Consider the following 24,032-nt stretch of genomic DNA (forward strand, 5'->3'; position numbering starts at 1 on the left):
AATTTGCTTATAAGAGCAATGTAGAAAAAATCTTGCATGTAAATGCTGGTGTAATATCATTGAACTTTAAACAAAAGTTTCCACTACAGAGATTGCCATCCCATTGTTCTAGGCTCTTGATGGAGAAATGTAGGCCAAAATTAAGAAAAGTGTCCACAAAGCCTTGGGAGAAATAAGAGGAGAAATTTGCCAAAATCGTTAACATCTCTGACCTTCATCTTCTCTTTGAAGGCCTATGTCTGAACTCATGACATAGCTTATCAACCAAAACACAGTTCATGGAAAGAGCAGCTGTAATGAATGTTCCATAAACAGATGTTTATCTAATGTTGCTCAATGTCTGTTGACATTGAATAGCTTGTATTTGTTTCAGACCTCAGTTCTAAGAAAATATGTCTCTCCTAACAGACTTATATACTTCATTTTATCAGATGACAAACATTACATATTTTTAGCTTTTTGCCTTGGTTATCCGTAAGATTGGAACTAGATGCAAGACTCAATAACTTTTCATGTACTAGCAAGATATTATTTTCTTCCTAGATTTTTGTTTCTCCCAAATGTCAATGATCATCTTAAATGTTATTGCATAGATATATTTCATAGTAATATTCTTTAAATGCTTTTTACATCTAGCTGAAATATAAACCAAAAATTATAAATAAGAGTAACTGGATCCTATTTGCAAAGAGAATGCTATTTTATGTGTAAATTTCCTCCAAAAGTAACACATATATGAATATAAACAAAATAAACTATTAATAAGTACTTTATTAATAACAGAGATTTTTGTAATAAGTATATTATGGGGCAAGGTTATGATCTTCAGTTCTAGAGTCCAATAAACCTGGCTTCTAATTCCAGTTGCATCACAAGACTGGCTGTGTGGTCTTGGACATGTTACCCAATTGCTCTGAATCTCAGTTTCACCATCTGCAAAACGGGTATAATACCTGTACCTATCTCACAGAATTATTGTGAGAATTAAATGAAATAATATATATGATGTGCACATAGCACAATGTCTGGCCTATAAGCATGAGATATATATTATTTATGAACTAGCTATTGTTTTTTTAAATTTTTCCAGCAGTGTTTCTGCCAAAATATAGGAGATGTGACTATTTGCTTAGCTTTAAGTATGGGGCCCTAAAGGTCTTAGCAATGCTGTTGTTTTCTCAGTCTATTCTCTCATTTTTTTCTCCAGTAGTTTCGAATGATCCCCCACCAAGCAAATGGAGGATGACCTAACGTCTGAAAACTTTGTTATGAAATGTAGTTTGGGTAGGAAGACCATCAGGAAGTTTGCAAGGAGTTTTAAATACTTACCCACAATTTAAACTGTCCAATAATTTAAACAATGGGGCCTGCTTTTCATTCTGTGTCATTCTACTATTTTCCTACACAACTCCCCTCTGTCAGGGCTGGCAGCACCATCCACCTGGCCAACGCTATTTTATCACACTTTTTGGAAAATATGTTGAACTGAGGTAAGGGTGGAATGGCAAAGAAATTTCATAACTCAATTTTGGTTTTATACACAGACCTAATTCTGCTAGTATTCACAATTGCCCCTCTTATTTATTCTTCCTAACTCTAAAAATCTACATTTAGAATGTAGATTTAATATTTTTTCTTTTAGTCTTTTTTTTCTCTTAAAAAGTATTGACTGACAGGGCAATAAAGCCAAAGCATTCTGCTGACAGATTAGAACCACTGAAGTTGGAAAAAAAAGGCCACAACAACAGCAAGGATCCCCAGGATTTTCAACAGGAAAAAAACTGCGAAATGAGATGAAACCTTCAGAGTGCGAGTCTTCAAAGGCTTCAGTATCCTTTGCTTCTGGGTGAGGATGGCAGCCCTGGCTCCTTCCCATCGTCCGGGCCCAACCAGGCGATACTGGTAGGAGTTGCAGGGTCCAAAATAGAGTTTTACAGCCAGTTTAAGGTCTGTTAGCAAGAGAGCGCCAAAGGCTGGCTTCGCACCTATCTGCAAGGCGAGCTCGTCCAAATAGTCGACGTAATTGGTCTGCAATATCTGGCTCTGGCTTTGTCCAAACCTTAATGAAGAAAGTAAAAAGGGAAGATTAACAAAATGTTTTAAGTTATATAAGAATATTAGGCATTCAATAGTTGTTGAAAGAATGAAGGAATGGGTTTTGAATGAGTCTCTGGTGGTAAGTGTTGAGTTTATCCCTTCAAGAGACCCATATCTCAGATTGAGAATAGATCATAAAATAGCCATGAATTCATATGGAAGCTCTAGCACTATGACAAGGTTGATAACCATGATTATTACTTAGTAGTTATTAAGCAGCTGCAAGTACATATGCCAGACATGTATGTACTAGTCCTGATTGCTGCAAAGATTCATAATATAACATATATGAAAGCATAGCTGAGTGTTTTGTCCAGAGGTGATAGTTAACATTTGCCTTTTAAATTACTAACGTACCTGGTAGTGTGGGCAATGTATAGTAGATGCTCAATAAGTATTAGATAAATTAGAATTTGGACATGAGATAACTCCTTACAACTTATATAAGGTTCTCAAGTCAACTTTCCCAGGGTGCTTGATCACTGTTGAATCCCATCCCACCTCATCATAAAGTACAAATCCTTGAATCTTCACACCCACCTCTGCCTAATTTATTTTGACTTTCCAAAGATATTTAAGCTACTGTCACCACCACTGCTCTCATCCCATGCCCTCTCTAACCACAGAGAAGATATGGAATCTGACATGGGCATCGTATAAAACTGAAATGAAATTAACTGAAGAAAAAAAAATGTTCTGATTTGGTACAATTCCTATCTTTAAGTAGTTGGTTCTTAAACTAGTATGTATAAGAATCACTGAAGAAGAAAGTAAAAATGCAAACTTTCAGTCTCATCCACAGAGCTTCTGATTCAATTAGTCTGGGCTGTAGCCCAGGACTTTTTATTTTTATTAGGCAGCGAAGTGGTTCTTGTAAGTACTTAGATCCCAGTACTTGAAGAAACACTGCTCTATGTAAAGAATTTTTTTAAAAAACATTCTTACAGGTCAATCCTTTCTTCATTCTTCTTGATAATGTCCGCCATCATTGTCCTCTCTGAAGGCAAGCTACACAAGCCTAAAAAATAAAAGGTTGGTTTGAATAGTAAGTTTGATTCAGTATCATTGCCTTATCTAGTAGTTGATTCTAAAATTAAACTCTGGCTATTTGACTGTGATGTACCAGTCAGGGCTGCTGTGTTGTTGAGCTCCAGGGGGTGGCGCTCCCATAGTGTTCTCTGTGACACGGCTGGGCGCACAGTCCACAGCATGGACTACAAGGTAGACAGGGCTAAGAGGGGATCTTGGAAGCCACACTCAGGGGTTTGGGCTCTATCCTGAAAGTGATAGGAAGCTCTGGGAGAATGTCCTTCATGAGGTGACAAGCTCAGACTTGCCTTTTGGAAAGATCTGTCAAGCTCCTGAATTTAAAAAACTGAACCCCAGGAAGGCAAGCCTAAAGTTAGGGAGACCAGTTAAGAGGCTGTTGAAGTAAACCTGGTGAGAGATGAGAGTGGCCCAAACTATGACAGGGCAGTGAGAATAGAGAAAGTAGATTGGTGCAAGAGTTAGTATTGTACGTTCATGATTCCATCCCCTCTCCACAAGTGTTCGCTGAGCTTCTGATGTGTTGAAAAACATCCAGCCCCTTGCATATGGTTAGTCATCAGTCAGCTCCAGGTCAAGTAGTCCACACTGAGTTCTTCACTGAAGCCCTCCTGTCTAGACTTGCAGCTTCTTCTGCATACTCCTCCTCCATTCACAGCACTATTGTCCACCCAGTTTTCAATGCCAGAGATTTGCAAGTCCTCCTGGATTCCTCTCTTTCTCTTATTTTCCCACATTGAGAAAATTATGATGTCCACTGATTTTATCCTTAACTGCTTCTCATATGTATGTCCTATTTTCCACCTTGTCTCTCTGCCTTGGCCCCGGTTGCATATTTAAGCATAGACTATTGCAGAAGCCTCCTCTCTGGTCTGAGCATCCATTCTTTCCCCCCTTTCAAATCTATATTCTGCACTACTGCTGAAATAATCTACCTAAAGTGTAAATCTGATGATGCCTGCTCCTTGTTTATAATCCTTTATTGGTGCCTTTGGCTGATGAGCTTTTGAAAATGCAGATTCCAGGTCCTCAGGCCAGACTTAACCAGAGTCCTTAAAGGTCCACCAGATGATTTTCGTATGTAGCCAGATTTAGTAAAAACTGATCCACATTTTATAATCCAAGCTCCTTAGCATGTCTTACAAAGTTCCTGTGTCCTGTCCCCTTCTTCTCTAAGGGTCATCTCTCATCCCTCTCCACCTCATACATCATGCTCTAGGAATGTCAATAGCTTGTAACTCTGCAAACTGCAGCATGCCTCGCTGCTTTGATCACCTTATCCCCTTTTCTGCACCTGAGACACGCAGTCATCCAGGAGATCTTCCTTGACCCTGTGCCCTCCTCATCCCGCCCTGCTACATGCCCGTTCTTTTCTCAGAGCACTCCAGGCATTACGCTATCAAGGCATCTGCCATATTTTGTTGAAATGATCTGTTTAAATTTCTCTCTGTCCCACCAAGTCCCAGCACAGGGCTGGGTATTCAATGAGTTTGTGTTGAACAGAGTTGAGCCTTGAAGCAGGGAGATAATAGCCTTCTGAGGAGGATGAAATGCTACACAGATGCTCAGGGAGAAACTTCTCAATACTTTTATAACTTGTAAGGATCTGTGAGGTTGAGCTGTTCAGGTATTAAGAGTTAATTTGGATTTACGTATAGATGAGGTCCTAGGTCTCTTGTCCATATTCTGAGGAATTTATAAATACCATATAGGTAAAACCAGAAGTCTAGATGTTTTCCTTCTTAAACTTACCTCTCATGATTCAAAGAATGGTTAACAGGTACTTAACATTATGCTAGTTGAAATTCTCTGAACTGTCTAATTTTTTTTTTTTTTTGAGTCTTCCTCTGTTGCCCTGGGCTAGAGTGCAGTGGCATCATTGCAGTTTGCTGCAACCTCAAAATCCTGGGCTCAAGTGATCCTAATGCCTCAGCCTCCCAAGTAGCTGGGACTACATGTGCTCACCACCACACCTGGCTAATTTTTTCTATTTCTGGTAGAGATGGGGTATCACTTTTACTCAGGCTGGTCTCAAACTCCCGATTTCAAGCAATCCTGCTGCCTTGGCCTCCTAGAGTGCTAGGATTACAGGCGTGAGCCACTGGGCCTGGCATGAACTGTCTAATATTTTAAAGGGATGATTGCAGGAACTTATTATAAATTCCTGTATTTGTTATTCTTTGAATTCTCCACTAAATTTTTAGAATGTTAATCTTTTGAGAGCAGCCAAAGTTGTCAAACTTTTTGGCAGCCCTCTTATCTAAGGCAACCTTCACCAGGTCTGAAGCCCTTAGTCATGCACCTGCCTACTCACTTACCTTTGAAAACTCTTGTCACCCAACGAGCTTGAAGTTCGACAGTTGGGAAAATGGATCCTAGGGGCTGGATGAGACCAATGCATGCAAGGGTTGACTTTTCCAGGTGAGGTGGGAAGATGTATTTATACAGTGAGACCATATTATTCTCTACTTTAACAAGTGATTCTTCAAGGAAGGGAAAAGAGAAAGTATATCCTGTTGCAAAGACAATGACATCAATGTCTTCCTCTACCGTTTCATCCTCAAAGATGGCGGAAGATTCTGTGAGCTCTTTTACTCTTGGTTTCACCTTGATGGCTCCATAGAGTAGACGACTTGGAAGATCATCGTTTAATACAGGTTCTTTCATAAGGTATCTGAAATACACAGAAAAAATAAAAAACACTCAGAAGGATCATTTACTTGAATCTTCTTGATGTTTTTTGGGGGTGGCTCTGAAAATAAAAGGGTTTATCAAATATCTATAAAACTCTAAATTGACCAGTTGGCCTGCTCCAACCCTTATTTTCTAACTTAATTCTCATATCACAAATATCTCCCTTCAGTAAATAAGGGAAAACATGTAGGTGATGTGTGTAAGAGATGTTTCAGAGAAGGAAGTATCCCCAAGGGCTTAGACACAATGCCTGTGCTTGGGGTCAATCCATGAGTATTCTGGTGATTATCACACCATTTCTGTTTCTACCATTTTTTATGTTATCTAGCTTCAATTATTTTTGATGTTTTATTTGATCCCTACCTTATCATAAGGAAAAAGAAAATATTTGTTAAGTTTCCACTAGTTTTGAAAACTACTAAGGAATCAGTGTGAAAATTAATGTATAAAATTAGGTTTGGTGAGCTGTGGACTCTCTGTTTGTGATATCTTGGATGTTGGTACAAAGTCTGCTCATATTTCTGGAGTTTCTTTTTTTATAGATTGAGAACATTTTCTCTTTCTTTTCTTTTTTTAAAATAAGACAATAGATGACACATGTATCAGATCTCAGAATACAGAAGTTACATGACATTTGTTAAAAGATTCTAAAGCTCTTCTGTTTTTTTTTTTTTTTTTAAGGGAGGGAGCCTGTATCAACTGAAGCAAAGTAAGCATCCATAAGGTTGGTTTGTGTTTGCAATATCAATGATATGTAACTTCAAGACCAATGGAGATATGTCTTTTGGCAAAGAGAAAGGAATATATTCTTAAAGGCTGCCCATAAGAACCCTCAAGGTATAGAGTTAGAAGAACAAAAGTTAGTAGATGGAGAATTACATGTTTTCCCTTCCATCCCCCTGAAAGGTAGGCCATAGTCCCTTGAAGCAGCTTTCTCCAATGTTGGGCAATTCTGGGCATTAGAAAGTTCTTTCTTAGTTCTGCTTTCTGGAGTAGCTTATAACACTTCTGCTTCATTTTTGTAAGTATTTTTTAAAAGGCATACCAAACAAATTTGGAATTCAAGATCCAGTATGATACTCATACTGTTAGGTTGCAGTTTGAACTGCCATGTTAGCAATTTGGACCTTTGTGAAGAGAGCTGCCTTCAGACAACCTTGCTTATCAATGAGTGTACCACAAAAAAGCAAAATAACTCTACTTGTTTTGAGGCTCAAGACCATAATTTTCATGGTTGAACCACTTATTCATCTGTTGTTCCATCATCCATTTTAGAACTGTTCGTGGCAGGACGTTTCGGAGCATAGAGTTAAATCGGGTGTGGAACACCATGTCCCAAGGATAGCCATCTTCAGAGATACGGCTCATAACCCAGGAACCATGCCTGGTGCTGACGAAAACCTGGTAAACAAAAAGGAGTGCAGTTTAAATTAGGGCATTGTCCCCTTTGTGTGTGATGTATCACGCGTGTGGCCCCAGAATTTACTGAGGTTCTACTTTAAAGATGATTGATCTCAAAGTGAAGTACCTCCTAAAAAGGCTGTACGCAGTGACATTTACACTGATAAGTTTCTTTCATAGTGCAGGTGAAATATTATAACCCTTGGAAATGTATGATAATAGCCTAATGACTACGTAAGCATAAATGTATGCATCTGTATAATCCTGGAGAGAGAATAACAAGGGAAGTCACCTTCCTTCCATACTTACAAGAACTTTGTTATATATTTTAAAAGTTGAAAACTCTGACCTTATACTGTGATTTCCTTTCTCTTAAAGTGCACATCTAAATCCCTTTTCAGATGTATCGTTTACCTTGTTTACTAAGATCTCCCTTGTCTTCAAAATATATATTTTAATCTCTTCTCAAAAATATTTTTTACCTTGGGTACTGTTATTCTCCCATTATCCAAATGCATATTTGAACTATTTTTCAATTTTTACATATGATTATATTAATATGAGTTTTGTTGTTTAAGGCTGTACTTGATACAACACTTACAAGGAAACCAATTCACTTAAGAGGTTAAGATCATGTACTTTGGATCCAGACTGCCTGGGTTTGAATCCCAGTCCCACTACTTACCAGATGTGTTGCCTTGGGTGAATTATTTCAATCTCTCTATGCCTCGTACCTACCTCACGACATTATTGTGTAGATTAAATGAGGTGATATATATAAAATATTTACAATATTGCCTGGCAAGTGATAAGTGCTGCTAGCTGTTATTATTTTGTAAATCTAGGCTGGAGGAGAGAGGTTTCACACAATGCTTCACATCTGGAATGAGCCAGGATTTGAAGATAATTTTGTGGGGAAGGGCCTCAGCTCCTTAGCATGTGAAGGAGCACCTGCACCAGACATTCTTGTATTGCTGGTCTGTGTGTGGCATACACTTATGTTCTGAATTTCTCCTGCTGTTGCCTTATGCTGGCATGGCCATAAGTTGGTTAGGTATGAGAGACTATACTTACATAGATACTTACATTAGTGTCTCTTTCCTTTACTTACTGTCTCCCCTTCTTCCTTAGGATCAATCCATGTTGCAAATTGAATTCTCTGCCTATTTTATTTACTCTCCTGCTGTGACCCTTTCCTCAGCAGGGGAGTCTAACCTGGTTGGCTCCACTAGCTGCAACAGTGAGATACAGGTGGGGATTTAGGCTCAGGCTGCTTTCTCTGAGATGCATGCTTTAGGCCAAGGGCCAGAGATTTGGTTTTTGGTGGGAAGGGTGTGGATGACCCAGAGTATCTTGAGTGGTGCTTTTGGACTGTGGCAGAGGGTGCCGTATCCTTATGAAGGTGAACTTCATTTAACAAAGCAGGGCACACTCAGGATTTTGGTGAGTCCAGGTTGTAATTTCAAGCACTACCCACACACCTAGCTCTGTCCCTCACATACATAGCTCCTGTAACGTCTCTGGTCAAAACCAGAGTCTTTTCACAGAAGGTTTGAGAGTATATTACTCTGTGTAAAAGGTGTTATCATAATATAGATTTATGTTAGTACTCTAATAAATACTGAAGAGACACTCTATGCAAAAGATTGTTTAAAGGAGCCATAAGGCACACAAATATAGCCATGTTAGTTTTTTAATCATGAAGCTGGCACTGTAAGCAGGCTTTTGACATAGCAAGATCCATAAAAGGAATTGGCTCTTGCAATCCAAGATTTGATATCTTTGGAACATCTGTTCTAAGTCTGAGTTACTGACCTGAGAAAAGGCAGTGGTCTAGGATGGGTCTTCACGTGGGTGACTGCTATGTCAGCTCCTCTCATCCTGCCCTGTCGTAGTCCCTTCCTGAAGCTTTGCAGGTATTCCCAGCACGAAGGAGCCTGCAACTGCTGGCTCCCACTTTCCTGCTCTGCTCTGCTCCAAGCTTTTAGAGTTAGTGCCTCCTCACTCGTTATTCACAGTAAGGTCTTAAAGCTTTGAAAAGTGAAAAGTGGTTTCTTTTCATTAAAAAAAATGTGAAGGCTTCTCAGGTCTTATAAATCTCTTTCTAGTGTTAGTGTCCTGCTCTGTCCCCAGGCTAGTACTGAGTCACACTGACTGAGAGGTGACTCTGACACCTCCCAGTGTAGTCCCTTCATTCAGCTGCCGACAGGCACCATGCTTGCTTATCACGTTTGCTCCTGGGCATCTCAAGTCCTGAACGTGCAAGACTCAGGACAGGAAATGTTTGCTGGTGTGGACGTGGCCATGGTGAGTCCCATGTAGCCAGAGATCCCAGGCTGACGGGGCTCATGTAGGTATAATAGGCCATTTGGTGCAGCCCTGTTGAGAGGGACTCTTAGCTATGTTCCCGTCGTTGCCTAGGTCTGTCTTTCCAGAAGGATGTATTTTCTGCCATTCCTGACCACCTTATCAGCATCTGTGTCTTGTAATGTTTGACTCTTCGGCAGCTCAGCTGACCTCATTCCTGAATAGGTGCAAAGACAACAGTGGTTGGAAGGCCTTGGGGAACACCTAAGTATCTATGATCTTACCTGAGACTTTTACCTTCTGTTTAATCTTTCTTTTCATGATACTTGGGTAACTGAGGATCATCTATGTTTCAAATGTAATTGAAATATGCACTAAATTACTAAAAGGCACTCCCCAAAATATGAACAAGTCAACTTCTCATTAAGCCTCCTGGGCACAAACAAGGCTTTTTGTACTGAAAATCATCTGGTCAAAACTTCCCTGTTAAAAAATGAGGGAACCATCACCCAGAGAAATGAGATGACTCACTCTAGGGGACATAGCTTGTTAGTGACACAGTTGGGAGGTAAACTTTGGCTTCTTGACTTCCAGATTTTCTAAGATAGCATACTGGGCCACCAACCAATCAGTTAGTGAGTAATGGATCCGCAATTTTGCAGCTGGGGTTCTCCAATATGCCCTCCCTCTTTCCTCTACCCCACGGTACAAGTTAAGCAGAGAGCATTGTACCTGAGCAGCCTTCTTACACAGCTCAACAGCAATATCTGAGGCCGAGTTTCCTATTCCAATCACCAGGATACGTTTCCCCTCAAATCCATCTGGGTGCTTGTATTGGCGGCTGTGGAAATATTGGCCTTTGAACCTCTCAATACCTGCAGGAAGAAGACGAGAGAAGGCTATGAACATCTGAGCAACTATGTCAAACTAATTTAAATAAAACTGCATTGTCAGTTTTTCCTCTCTGGAGTCAATCATTTGTTTTGCCTCTTCTCCTCTTATAAAAGTCACAGTAACAAGGCCAATTGGCAAACTCAAAGTATAAAGCAGATAAGAAAGGTGAGGTACTGTACATATAGAACAGGACCAAAGGAGGTGATTTCAGAGGCTGCAGCTCACATATTTATCAGAGACAAATGAATGGTGATGAATACAGCAGAGTCACATGCTGGCTTCTGACTACCCATTGTACTACTTTGGACTGTACAATGACACTTTAATATCACATAGCAGATATCCTTTTAAATATTTCTTAACTACATTATGAAATGCTATTATTGTAATTGTATAATAATTAGAATAATATTTAGCATTCTTATTTTGCAATAGCAAGCAAAAACTAAAATAAACTAAAAACCAGACATATAGGAGTTGAGGGATGGTTTCCATGTTGCAGTAAGTCAGTGACTTGCTGGTAGTTAATTGCAGACAAGCCTCTGTGTGTCCGTTCCTAGTTACTACTTTTATATTTCCCAGGAACACATGACTTCATGTTAAAGTATTTGCCATTGATGATGCAGTTGCTTGAAAGAATCTTTAAATTATCAGTTTTTAAAGTGTAGTCCCTTGGCCAGCAGCATCTAGGAACTTGTTAGAAATGCAAATTTTCAGCCTCAGCCAGACCTACTCTCTTAGTCCATTTTCTATTGCTTTTAACAGAATATCTGAAACTGGGTGTTTTATAAGGAAAGGAATTTACTTCTTACGGTTATGGAAGCTGAGAAGTCCAGGGTCGAAAGGCTGCATCTGGTGAGAGCCTTCTTGCTGGTGGGGATGCCCTGAAGGGTCCCGAGGCCATGCAGGGCATCACATGGTGAGGGGGCTGATGTGCTAACGTGCTATGCTCAGGCCTCTCTTCCTTTTCTTATAAAACTGCCAGTTCCACTCCATGGTAACTCATTAATCCATCAACCCTTTAATCCATTAATCCATGAATGGATTAATCCATTCGAGGGTAGAACTTTTATGACCCAATCCCCTCTTAAAGGCTCTACCTCTCCATACTGCCACATTGGGAATTAATTTCAACATGAATTTTGGAGGGGACATTTAAAGCATAGCACCTATTACATTAGAAATACTGGGGCTGGGGCCCAGTGGTTTGTGTTTTGAAAGGCTCTCTGGGTGATTCTATCTGGGAACCACTGCTTTAGCTTAGCAGGTCTCAATCCTGACTGTATATTAAATCACTTGAACAAAATTTAATTGATCTAGCCCTACCCCATAGCATTTGAATCTCTGGGGGTGGGGCTGCAGGTACTAGGACTTTAGAAGCTCCACAGGTGACTGTAATGTGAGGCCTGCACTATGAAGCACTGTGTTAGTTGTTTTCCTGAGGCCTTGGGAAGGAAGTGTGTTCTCTGTGGGAAGGGCTGGGAGGCACCAGATAGATGGATGCAAGGTTCTTTTCTTGCTCTCCTCTACCCACCACTAACCTGTAGGAGCATTTCTTTCTAAGAACTTTACCGAGGAACCCCTGTCCATGAGCATGTCTCTGAGGAAAACGCTGTAAGGATGCAACAAAGTCACAGGTATTTGGCAGGATAGAAAAAGGCCAAGGCAGACACATGGCTAAAAGGGCCTCTCCAACAGAGAACCAGCTTGGATGAGAATTCTCTGAAATTCTGCAGAAGACTTAGTGACCTTGGAGGATATTGGCTGAACTGTCCCTGTAATGAAGACCCAAAGAGGTCAGTAGAAACAAAGATGGTGTTTGGAGCCTTTCAACTTTCCAGCTCTCTCCCAATCTTATTATTATGCCCAGTTGCAGCAGTGAATCCTGCCTGTCAATCCAAACTGCATGTAAAGGACCTGGAAACCTACTCCAAAAACCTGGGAATCCACACAGGTCTCACCTGGAAATGACTTCAGTGGGATGTGAGGTAGGATGTGGTGGCCACTGCAAACCATAACTGCGTCAAAAACAGCACTTTGCTCCTTGCCGTGGCTCTGGGTGACAACCTTCCATTGGCCAGAGGATGAAAAATCTGGGCATTTTTTCACACTAATGACGGTTGTCTTGAACAAACACAGAGAAGGTATCATTGAGAATTATTCTGGCATAACAGGGGCCTTGTTCGGGGCACTGCAGTAGGGATGGGTAGAATGTGATGAATAACTCCATTTGGGTTTCATCTGAGTCCGATTTCAAGCCACTCAAGGCAAAGACTGCCAAGGGTGCCTTTCCCGTGGCTGCTTTGTGCAAGAGGCCTGCCTCAGCAGGGGGGACCAGTCCGTTAAGAGTGTCAAGTACTGAATAATGAGAGAGAAAAGAAAAGGAAAGAAGGTCTTATGAAAGTTGCCAGAATAAAAATGGAGTCACTAATGTTAAGAAAACCCTGACCAATAGAGCCAGGGAAGGCCAGAAAGAGAGGGGTCTCACACTTAGATGCCTGATAACAAAATAGCCTATAAAAACCGCAACCTTGCACAAAAAGCCATGGCAGAAAGCCAAGCCATTTTCACAAAAAATACTTCTGCAAGGACATCTGCCCAGCAACTGCCTCTCCAATCCCAGACTGCCATCTCCCTTGCCATTGATCTTTAGAGCCAAAGATAACTATATCAAAATGATCATGTAGTCCTCCTGATTTTTGTCCTTTAAAAATCTTTGTCCTCTTTTATCTCCCTGAATACACACATGGTTTATTATGGCACGTGTGTTCCCATTACAATGTCTTATTCCCAAATAAATACCTTTTCTTTTAGATAGCTGGTCTCTGATTGTTATTTAGGCTGACAGTCTGGATAAGGATACAAAACACAACTAATCATTCAAGTGACCAATCAGCATTTACCAAGAACCTTTTATGTGTCCGCCTGTGCAGACTCTGTATTAGAGAAGGTATTTCATGCAAGGCACTTGGCAGAGTGCCTGGCACATGGCCAGCACTCCACTGAATGGTAGTTGTTAACATTTATTATTTTTAAAACGGAGTACATCATGTTAGCAATACAGTTCGTGATCTCATTTGAATGAAATAATTTCTTGTTTCATTGATTTTTAAAAATGTAGTTTATTGGAGGTCTATTAATTTTTAAAAGTGTACATAAATGTTTCATGTTGCTGTATATAAGAAATAATGTCAAATGGAAGCAAACTTTGTCATACTTTTAGAAGAATGACATGCTTCCCCTTTGCAAGTATTTGAGTATTTTCCACATGCTTCCAAATTTTCAGATATTTTTCAAAATGCTGGCAATTTTTGAAGCTGTCTCAACTTAATAATGTATGTATGAGTGCGATGCACACCATCTAGGGAATGGACATGCTTGAAGCTCTGATTTGGGGGGGGCAAGGGCAATATACATAACCTAAACTTTTGTACCCCCATAATATGCTGAAATAAAAAAAATAATGTATATGTGAACTATTAGTAGAAAGGTTGAGAAAGGGCTTTAAATGTCTGGGCACTTTTCAGCTGAGAGCAAAAATTTCGTATTTGTAGTTCAGAGCAGTATATTAACTAAAGTACTATAGATTTTGCACTCAAATATGATTTGAGGACAAGGACCTTTGGTATCACCAGGGAGCTTGTTAGAAATGCAAAATCTCAGACCTCATCCTGTACCTGTTAAACCAGAACCCACAGTTTAACAAGATCTCCCGAGGATTCCTGTGCACATTAAAGGGTGAGAAGCACGGATGTAGATTACATTGGCAATCAGGGGCAATAAGGGATTTTACAGTTTGCCTGCTTCTTGAGTTGAGCCCTAACATCTCTAACTTATACCAACTCAGAAAGCAATAAACAGAAATGTCTTCCCAACTCCTCTCCACCCTCCAGAAAACAATAACAGCAGTAACACAATAACCAAGAGAAATAACCCCCTTGTAACTCTAACATGATCTTTAAAAAAACAGATAATATAAATTATGTATAATAAGAGGGCGATATATTTGTTTAGTAGATTGATAGCCAAGTGGACAAAGCTACAAATGCTTCTGGTATAAATAACGTGTTAATCATAGGATGGATCTACCAGGAACTGGGGAAAACTACATTAGGTAGAACTAGACATTGTAATGGTATTTACAAATGTAGACATTCATCAAAATAAACTATTACAAATTAATATAATATGAGCCTGGTATACACACAACTGGACTTACTGAGAAAATGAGATGTGTTTAAAAAATAAGCCTCACTAACAGTTATTTATCCAGAAATATAATTTAATATTTTATTTTCTAAGCGGTTTCTAGTTCTGAGAGTATAGGTTATTGATAAAAATTCAGCATGTTTAATGAGACTATTGTGGTTTTTTTTTGTTGATTATTTGTTATTTAGGAAGCACAAGAAAAGGTAATTCCAAATATATTTCAGAATGATCTGGCCATCTTTATGTTGCTAGAGATTGCATCCAGAAAAAAAATTATAAGCAAAAAATAGTTTTCACAGGTTTCTAAGATGAACGGAAAACAGTGAGTCTATTCAGCATGTTTCTAAGAAATCCTATTTCTATAGAGAATTTAAGAAAATGTAACAGCAGTTTAAAATTTTTATATGTCTTTTCAGGGGAAATGAGGCGAGGAATATTCAATGGTAATAGACATTAATTTAAATGCGGTTTTGTCATCAATATTATCATCATTCAAACTTAATTTGAACATACGATTTACCTCTTTGGTTAATGTGTACAATCTATAATATTGGGGATAATGACACTAGTTTTTGGGTTTTATATCATGCTCTTATCTTTCGACAGAGAATTGGAGTGGGATACTTTATTCACAATTTCTTTCATTATCAGAGTAACTCTCTGTTTAAATGTGAGCTGAACTAATGTAGAGAAACCCATTTGCCCCCAAAATACAATACCTGGAACCGAATATATTTTAAAAGATCAAAATTTTTGGCAAAAATCCTGAAATATTCCAGAAGTTTAGAATTGTGCAGGAAGTTTGGAAAATCTTCAGGCATTGGAAAGTCACTGAAACAGGACATTTCTTTGCTGGTGTTGGTGATGACAGATTGATAGATACTTGCTCGGCCATCTTCCACATTTTCCTAAAGGATCAAATAAAGTAATTAGTGATGATTATGCATGAAAAAAATTCCCTGGTTTCCTACATCTAACCCTGAGTAATGTGATTGTCTTTCATTGCTGTAGTAAGACTGTAATGTTTGGGTGATGAGGTGCAGCCTGTGGACTCCGTCATTCCGTGTGATGGGACCTGTTTATTGCCTACCTGTGTTGCTCACTGGGGGTGATGCTGGCATTGGTGGGGGTGGGGACAATTCTTTTGGCACATTATATTTAGCATCCAGGTCTCTACCTATTTAATGTCAGTCTTTGTGACAATCAGTTCCTCTCCTAAATTTCCCCAGGGGAGACCTCTTACCTGTACCTCTTTAGGAACCCATAAACTCTGGCACACTGGACAGACAACATAATAGAGAATCCCAAGGAAAATGAGTACTTTTGGGGGCCGAGAGTTTTCACATCTTGACTTGAGTCCCTCTGTCTTCACTTTATGCTTTACACAAATCAATCTTCTTCAAGCGATAAGGGTGAATGGCACATACCAATCAAATCTTAAACTTGATTCTAATTGTTAGCGAATGTGCATTGGTAAAACTTGAGGCAGTGCATGCTATAGATGAGTTTATAATTTTCTCTGCAAGTAGTGCTGTGTGTAATGTGTTTATATTAAACCACAAAAAGAGCCAAGTATGGTGATTTGGTGTCTCTGAAATCAGCATACTACCAAATAGGCTTGTATGAGAATATTTAAACAATGCTACTCCAGAACTCTTCTATAGATGCTTCTGCATATACAGAGACTAAGGCATAATCCAAGTAAATAGCAGTTGCTTTTTTAACTCAGAATTAGGGTGGATGTAAAGAGATGGAAAGCTTGTAGGAATGCATTAATTGAAATAAATTACTTAGTCTTACATTATCAAGACCATAGTCTCTTCTATAGAGTGGTAAAATAAGGAAAGTAAACATTCACCTCTAATCTAGCCACCACAATAAATCAATCATGCATGTTCATTTCTCATTATTCATGGAAAATCATTACTTTCCTGCCGAATCTTTAGAGAAAGGCTCCTTAGATTTTTGACCATGTTGAACAAGGCAGCCTAGACTAGCAGAAGGAGGTTGGTCTTCAGAGTTAGATGTGAGTTTAAATCTTTCTTATTCAGACTGTGTGAGCCTGGACCATGTGGTGCCCCTGAATTGCAGTCCTCTCATCTATAAAATAAGGATGTACTAGGTATTCAGTAGTAGGGTTTATTGTTATTGAGGAAGCTATAAACTTCACCAAAGCTGTCAGTTATAGCTTCCTGTTCACTGCAGTCAAAAGGCACCTAGGGAGCTTCTTTGAGGCCAAACTAACCTGGCAAAGGCACACTTATGATTATTAGACCTGAGTTTTCTGACATTTTATGTATGAGTTTATACTTGATTTTAAAGAGTTAAAAAAGAATAAACTTGTGGTATCTTGTCTCTTTTATAAGAAAAGCTCTTTATATGTATTAGACCTCACTGTGTCCTAATTTCAGGTCTTATTAGCACCAATATGAGTCACAAAGCTAATATGATGTTTGCTCCCAGATCATGTCACTTAATAGCAATACGTAGAATCTTTGCTAAATTATCTTCTTCCCTCACTCTCTTCTCTTTCTTCTTTTTTCATTTATTTATTCATTCATCACTTATTCCTTTATTCACTCATGCCTATTGTAGGACTTTTTCCATGAGTAGCGTGTTTAACTTTCATGGTCCAGGAGAGTTCAGAGATCTATCTGTCTTGTGGCCACTCAAGACCATGCTTCTGTTCATAGGTCCCCCCAGTAAATCATCCTATACCAAAAAACTGGATTTGTTTGCTTTGTTCTTTGGTTTCTTGACTCATTCAGCATTTGAGGGGAGTCACTTTTCATATATGATCTTTTCATGGAACATAAGAAAATAAATTTGTTTGGGATGTTGGTTCTTGGGGAAGTCACATTTTAAGAGAGAAAGTGATATTTCAGATTGAATCTAGAGGAAGGAAACCAAGATAGAGATATGTCTAGAGACTATTATATGAAAATTAATTACAGTAGCTGAGCAGATATAGCTGGCGAAAGAGAGGATCTAAATATAAAAGACAGAACAAAAAAGCAATGTACATTGGTGACTTTCTTGTGAATATAAGGTATTAGGAATAATAAAGGAAGCAGAGCAGGTTAGTGTCTGAAGGAAGATCAAGTTTTCCTCTCACAATAATTCAGTAAGGTTATTAAGTGTGAGGGCTCAGGAATCATGCAGACCTTCATTTTTGTTCCTTTCTTCCCACCTATGTTTCCCTGGGAAAATTGTTTATCCCAAACCTCAGCTTCTTCTTCTTCTTCTTTTCTTTCTTTCTTCTTTTCTTCTTCTTTTCTTCTTCTTCCTCCTCCTCCTCCTCTTCTTCTTCTTCTTCCTTCTTCTTCTTCTTCTTCTTCTTCTTCTTCTTCTTCTTCTTCTTCTTCTTCTTCTTCTTCTTCTTCTTCTTCTTCTTCTTCTTCTTCTTCTTCTTCTTCTTCTTCTTTCTTTTGTTCTTCTTCTTTCTTCTTCCTCTTCCTCTTCTTCTCTTCTTCTTCTTCTTCTTCTTCCTTCTTCTTCTTCCTCTTCTTCTTCTTCTTCTTCTTCCTTCTTCTTCCTTCTTCTTCTTCTTCTTTCTTTCTTTTCTTCTTCTCTTCTTCTTCTTCCTTCTTCTTCTTCTTCTTCTTCTTCTTCTTCTTCTTCTTCTTCTTCTTCTTCTTCTTCTTCTTCTTCTTCTTCTTCTTCCTTCTTCTTCTTCTTTCTTTCTTTTCTTCTTCTCTTCTTCTTCTTCCTTCTTCTTCTTCTCTTCTTCTTCTTCTTCTTCTTCTTCTTCTTCTTCTTCTTCTTCTTCTTCTTCTTCTTCTTCTTCTTCTTCTTCTTCTTCTTCTTCTTCTTCTTCCTCCTCCTCCTCCTCCTCCTCCTCCTCCTCCTCCTCCTCCTCCTCCTCCTTCTTCTTCTTTCTTCTTCTTCCCCTTCCCTTCCCCTTCCCCTTCCCCTTCTCCTTCTCCTTCTTCCTTCCTCCTCCTCCTCCTCCTCCTCCTCCTCCTTCTTCCTTCTTCGAGACAGGGTCTCACTCTGTTGCTGGGGCTAGAGTGCAGTGGCGTCATCATAGCTCATCAACCTTCTGGGCTCAAGTGATCCTCTTGCCTCAACCTCCTGAGTATCTGGGACTATAGGTATGAGCTACCATGTCAGGGTAATTTCTTTTTCTGTAGAGACAGGGTCTTACTGTTGTCCAGGCTGTTCTTGAACTCCTGGCCTCAAGTGATCCTCCTCCCAAAGTGCTAGGATTACAGGCATGAGCCACCGCTTCCAGCTTGAGTTTCTTCTTAATATGTAAGTAATCATAATCATAATACCTACATCCTACAGGTATTGTGCAGAAAATGAGTAGAGAAAATGAGTGCTTCCCTTTGCTGGAAAAAGTGTTAAAAACATATATGTAATGCCTACCCTTTCCATGTTCCATAAATGCTTCCAAGGGCTATTGGAGAATTTGAAAGAATTTGGCAGTGTCTGGGTTGGGTATGGGACAAAATTGTCAAATTTATTTATTGATTATTAGCTTGTCCCCACTAAATGTATTAAGTGATCTCAGAAGGATTGTAAATATAGAAATTAATGAATAACCCATGTAAAAAATTGATTCTTGATGGCAGAGTTGTGAAGAGACCAAGTTTCTCTGGGGTGTGTTGGGAAATAAGGATAAGAGACATAAAAGATTCCAGGAGTTTTGTAGGGCTTTGCCTTGAAGGAATCTGTGGGTGTGTTAGTTCACAGACTAGAAGCTGCTCCCAAAAAAGAGAGGCATTGTCAGAACACATTTGGAAAGCAACGTTTCTTCGAAGCTGCAAGCTATCGCTTAAAGCTTATTGCAAGGCCTAGCTTGGTTTGGGCCCAGGGCTGAGAAGCTGATTGAAATGCCTGCCCAGAAGACTATGTGCAGCTGGAACTATCTTAAACTTCAAGGCTATTCCTGTTTCACTTCTGACCACATGTCTCTGTATTTAGAGAAATAGATTAGATTAGTACACAAACTCAGTGTTCCTACTTTATACATTTTTATCTTTAATTTGTATGCTCAGCTAAGTCTTTTCTTAACTTAGGGCTTAGAATGTTTATCTTAGAAAAATTTTGTAACCGTCTGTTCTTGTAGACAGAATTAGGTAAGGGTCCCTTGAAAGTTTTGGGGAGCCTTGAAACCTCAACGAATGAGCTGTACACATAATTCTTTAACCAAGGGCAACTATTTGCTGTAACAATAAATACTGAGATGGGATTTCACTCAGTGCCTCACAGCTCACGGGAATGCTGGAGGACCCCTGACTCCCCCATCACTTTAAACTACACTTTGTCTCTGTCTCTGTTATTTCTCTGTCTCTATTATTTCCAAATCTCTGCCTGGGACCTGTTTTGCTGGGAAAGTAGCTAACTCCCGGCAGGGATGAGCGTGTAGGCCATCAACATGTTTTTAGAAACTCCTCTTCTCAGCCAGGAGTGGTGGCTTATGCCTGTAATCCTAGCACTCTGGGAGGCAAAGGCAGGAGGATCCCTTGAGCTCAGGAGTTCAAGACCAGCCTAAGCAAGAATGAGATCCTGTGCCTCTACTATTATAAGAATAGAAAAATTAGCCAAGTGTCGTAGCACACACCTGTAGTCCCAGCTACTTGGAAGGCTGAAGCAGGACGATTGCTTGAGCCCAGGAGTTTGAGGTTGCTTTGAGCTATAATGATACCACTGCACTCTAGCCCAGGGAAACGGGGTGAGACTCAAAAGTCCTCTTCTCAGCAGTCCAGTCTCCTGGTAACTAAATCCCTCACATGGCCCCAGTGGGTGCCTGTGAAATTTTGCTTACTGCATGTTTGTATGTTTCACTCTTCAGGGAGATGGTTTGTCTCCTTTGGGTGGAGAAAATTGTTTGCATTTCTCTATTTGATATAGTTTTAAGAGAGGCTTGAAATGTAATGTTGTTACAGGTTCTAGAGTTACACACTTAACCCTTAATATCCAATAAGGCATAATTAATACAGATTTTAATCTACCTTTTCTGTTCCATAGGATGGCATCTGTCTAATTCTGAAATTTTAAACACTGGCAATAGGATAGTAGGAGAAATATTTTGTGGAAGAAAGTATTAATACCTTCCTGAAATTCATCAAACCATATTGTTGACAGACCGTTCAAAATAACTCTCACTTCTTTTGCTGACAATAAGCATAACTAAGTAAGGGATATTTGGCTCTCAGACATTAAATTGCACATCAGGTAATAAAACAAGACAGGGATAAATTTATTATTAAATAGAAATTTGTAATGTACAAACAACATGGGTTTGAATTGCATGGGTCCTCTTATAGGCAGACTTTTTTCAACCACAAGTATTTTGAAAAATACAGTATTTTTGGGATGCAAAACCCATGTATACAGAGGGCCAACTTTTCATATAGGTCAGTTCCCTAGGGCCAATTTCAGGCACTTGAGTCTGCATGGATTTTAGTATACTGGGGTGGCGGTGGGGAAGGGGTCCTGGAACCAATGTCCCGTGTATGCTGAGGAACAACTATTATTTCTACATTTCTTCCTTAGGTTAAAAATCTATCTGGGGCAAAAGAAATCCTGGTTTAAATCTATGTGTGAACCTAGAGTGGACAAAAATATCTTTGGTTAAGACAAGAATGACCATCCTCCACCATATTATATTGCCCTTTCAGGAAAACTATAATGATTCTAATGAACAGTTGTTAGTAAGAAATGATCTTGATTCAAGCCATTTTTTTTCAGTTTTCCTTTCTGCAAAGCTACCTGTTTCATACAAGGATCTCCTTCAACTCTGAGTGTGTTTGGATGCTTGAATGAATAGATTTTTTATTTGGCATTTGTGCAATGTTTGCCAAACTTGCATCATCACAGGATTCATTTGAGACTCATTAAAAATGCTCAGAAGATTTTGATTCAGTAGGTCTGGGCTGGTGCCCAGGAATTAACATCTTAAGAAACTCTCTATGTGTGTTTTATGGTCATAGGCATTTTAGAAACCTAATGTTAAAAACATCCCTTTTGGCATGAGATTTAGTTTGTATTGGCAAAGCATATGCGCTAGATGACCTTGCTATCCCTCTAACTGGTCAGTCTGTAGGGAGAGCCCTTTGGATGGTCTCTGCTGAAATGAGAGTTTGCTTTTCATGTATTCAAATCTTTTGCTCCCATCTGATTATCCTCAGGTGTTTTACTATCTCACTTAGATACACCTGATACATAATCCTAAAGTCATTGCTCTTGAGTTCTGAACTTAAACTTCTGTTGAATATTTTTGAGCAACAGTGCAAGTTAGGGCATAATTAGAAGGAGGGATTTAGCTGTTTTGGGGTCCTGTATACCTAGGTTTGAATGGCAGTTCCTCTAGTTGTGTGATCACAGCCAGCTCACTTAACCTCTCTCATTTTCTGTTGGCTCAGGTATAAAATATATAGTTATTATTAGTAGCTAACATTTATTGAACTCTATTATAAGCCCTAAGTTCTTTACATGAATTACCTCCCTTAATCTTCAAAACAGCACTATAAGATAATTGTACTTCTCTATTATTATCCCCACATGTAACTCACTAAATTGAGACACAGGGATATAAGTGACTTGCCCAAGACCTCATGGGTAGGAAGGTGGCAAACTAGTACTCATTCAAATGTTGTGGGAAGGAATAATTATAAATCTTTATAGCTGTCTATGTATCTGTCTTTCTAATTTTTATGCAAATTGTGAAGGACAGCTAGCATTATCAATCTTTGGGTTTGACTACTAGAATGAATTTAATTAATAAAACATATTTGATGAAGAGTTTCATAGCAGTTATGCCAAAGTGTTACTGATGACTAAAGCTTAGCAAACAAACAGGGTTCATTTGTCAGGGAAAAATAGTTAGTAGTGCTGAGGGCACACTCTCTGAAGAAGCATTTGGCTCAATGATTGAAATAGAAATGGCGTCTTGAAAATAATCCCTGTTACTTCTATTTTGCAAAATGTTCTCTAATGTCTGTATATTCCTTAAGTCATATATTAGAGAATGACAAAAATATGAGCTGCAGGACAATTACTGCACCCAAAAGAGGTAGTCCTTTCCACATCCTGGTTGGCCACCTGGGTTGGGATGGCAGTGACCTGGGGAGACAGGCCAGCCTAAGACTCCAGTTCCTATATGGCTGTGTAAGTAAATAAAAATAAAATCTGATCAAAGTTGCTTAAAAAAATCCCTCAAAAAGGCTCATCAATAGCTATGATTCACCCTGAAACAGCAGCACCACCTGTCAAGACATAAAAAAAATTTCACTTACTTTGAACCTCCACAGCCCTCCGATGTCTTCCGTCCTCTCAAAACAAGTGGGCTCCAGACCCTCGTCCACACAGCACTTCAGAGAGATCAGGCCACTGACCCCTGCTCCGATCACTGCTACCTTTTTAGCCATTGGCTTCTGCCAAGCAGTTGATCAATCAATACTGCTTAACTGGGACAAAAGGTAAGAGAATCCTTATGGAATGATCAGGTAATTGCTTTTAAACACGGCAGGAGTGGTAATTTAATTAGCAGCACTCATTGAATGAAATGCCAGACAAATCCCAGTCTCTTCTTCCCCTTGAGAAAAGCCAAGTTGTCTTATGGACTTTGCTGCAAACCTTGTTTACAACATCTTGGTTTAATATTTAAAAGCAACGCATTTAACAAAGCCAAACTATTTAATAAAAAAGTATGCTAGGGATGTGAGCCAAATCCCCGGTCAGAGTTCTAAGCTTTTTCTTTCCAGCTTCTTTCCTCAGCTGTCATCCTTACCTTTGTTTCTGCCTTTTGGCACCGTCCCTTTGACAGGATGGTTTTCTCCCTGGGCTGTGTGCTGGGAGGCGGGCAGAAATGTTTTTAAGAGTTGGAGGTGGCTGCGAGATTGGGAGGAGCTTCTCACTCCTTTAGCATTATGCCAGCTGGAACGCCAAAGACTGCCAGGAATCCTAAAATAAAGAAAGAGACCCATGCTCTGAGGTCAAGAGTAACAATGGAATGTCTATAGTAACAACAGATTCATACAGCACACAGATAGTTTAAAAACCCTTTTTATAATGATGTAATAAATGTTCATTAACAAATGAGCAAATACACATAAATAAAAAGAAGTGAAGATTACCGCTAATCTCACCACCCAGAAATAACTACTGTTGATATTTTTTTGTATATCCTTTCACCTAACTGATATATATATACACATACACAAACAAAAATGGAATCGTAGTGTAAATATAATTGCCAACTTGATTTTTCACTTTCCAGTATATAAATACCTTTGTATGCATAGCATCATTTTTCAAGGTTGCATGGACTTCACTTAGTAGATGGTTTAGTCATCCGTCTAACAAATATTCATTTCTACGTGGCAGGCACTATTTCTGGCTTAGCACTGTGCCTGGATGAACAAGGCAGATTG

The 24,032-nt window shown here is 39.2% G+C and overlaps 1 protein-coding gene across 2 annotated transcripts; it reads right to left on the bottom strand.

Annotated features, from left to right (window-relative positions):
• Positions 1–751: 751 nt before the first annotated feature.
• Positions 752–23,493, bottom strand: FMO2 (flavin containing dimethylaniline monoxygenase 2). Of its 2 annotated transcripts, XM_045547388.1 has the most exons (9): positions 23,390–23,493; positions 22,896–23,066; positions 15,369–15,557; positions 12,402–12,564; positions 10,279–10,421; positions 7,040–7,239; positions 5,463–5,818; positions 3,043–3,115; positions 752–2,059 (listed from the first exon to the last, which is right to left on the bottom strand). In XM_045547388.1, exons 2-9 carry the CDS (start codon positions 23,025–23,027, stop codon positions 1,708–1,710), a joined length of 1,608 nt encoding a protein of 535 aa, XP_045403344.1. In that variant the 5' UTR covers positions 23,028–23,066; positions 23,390–23,493; the 3' UTR covers positions 752–1,707. The 2 variants fall into 2 exon arrangements, with proteins under 2 accessions (XP_045403344.1, XP_045403345.1); XM_045547389.1 differs by lacking the exons at positions 10,279–10,421; positions 12,402–12,564; positions 15,369–15,557; positions 22,896–23,066; positions 23,390–23,493 and adding an exon at positions 9,055–9,761.
• Between the last annotated feature and the right edge of the window lie 539 nt (positions 23,494–24,032).

This window comes from Lemur catta, chromosome 3 (genome assembly GCF_020740605.2).
Source record: "Lemur catta isolate mLemCat1 chromosome 3, mLemCat1.pri, whole genome shotgun sequence".
NCBI lineage: Eukaryota > Metazoa > Chordata > Mammalia > Primates > Lemuridae > Lemur > Lemur catta.

What these genes read in the sequence shown, in the direction of transcription:
- FMO2 (XM_045547388.1), bottom strand. Translation starts at nt 23,027, where the DNA reads ATGGCTAAAAAGGTAGCAGTGATCGGAGCAGGGGTCAGTGGCCTGATC. An exon ending in TAAAATATATTCGGTTCCAG is followed by an intron (nt 12,565 to 15,368) that starts GTATTGTATTTT and finishes TGTTTGTTCAAG; the next exon opens with ACAACCGTCATTAGTGTGAA. An exon ending in GGTGACAAGAGTTTTCAAAG is followed by an intron (nt 3,116 to 5,462) that starts GTAAGTGAGTAG and finishes TTTATTTTTTAG; the next exon opens with GCTTGTGTAGCTTGCCTTCA.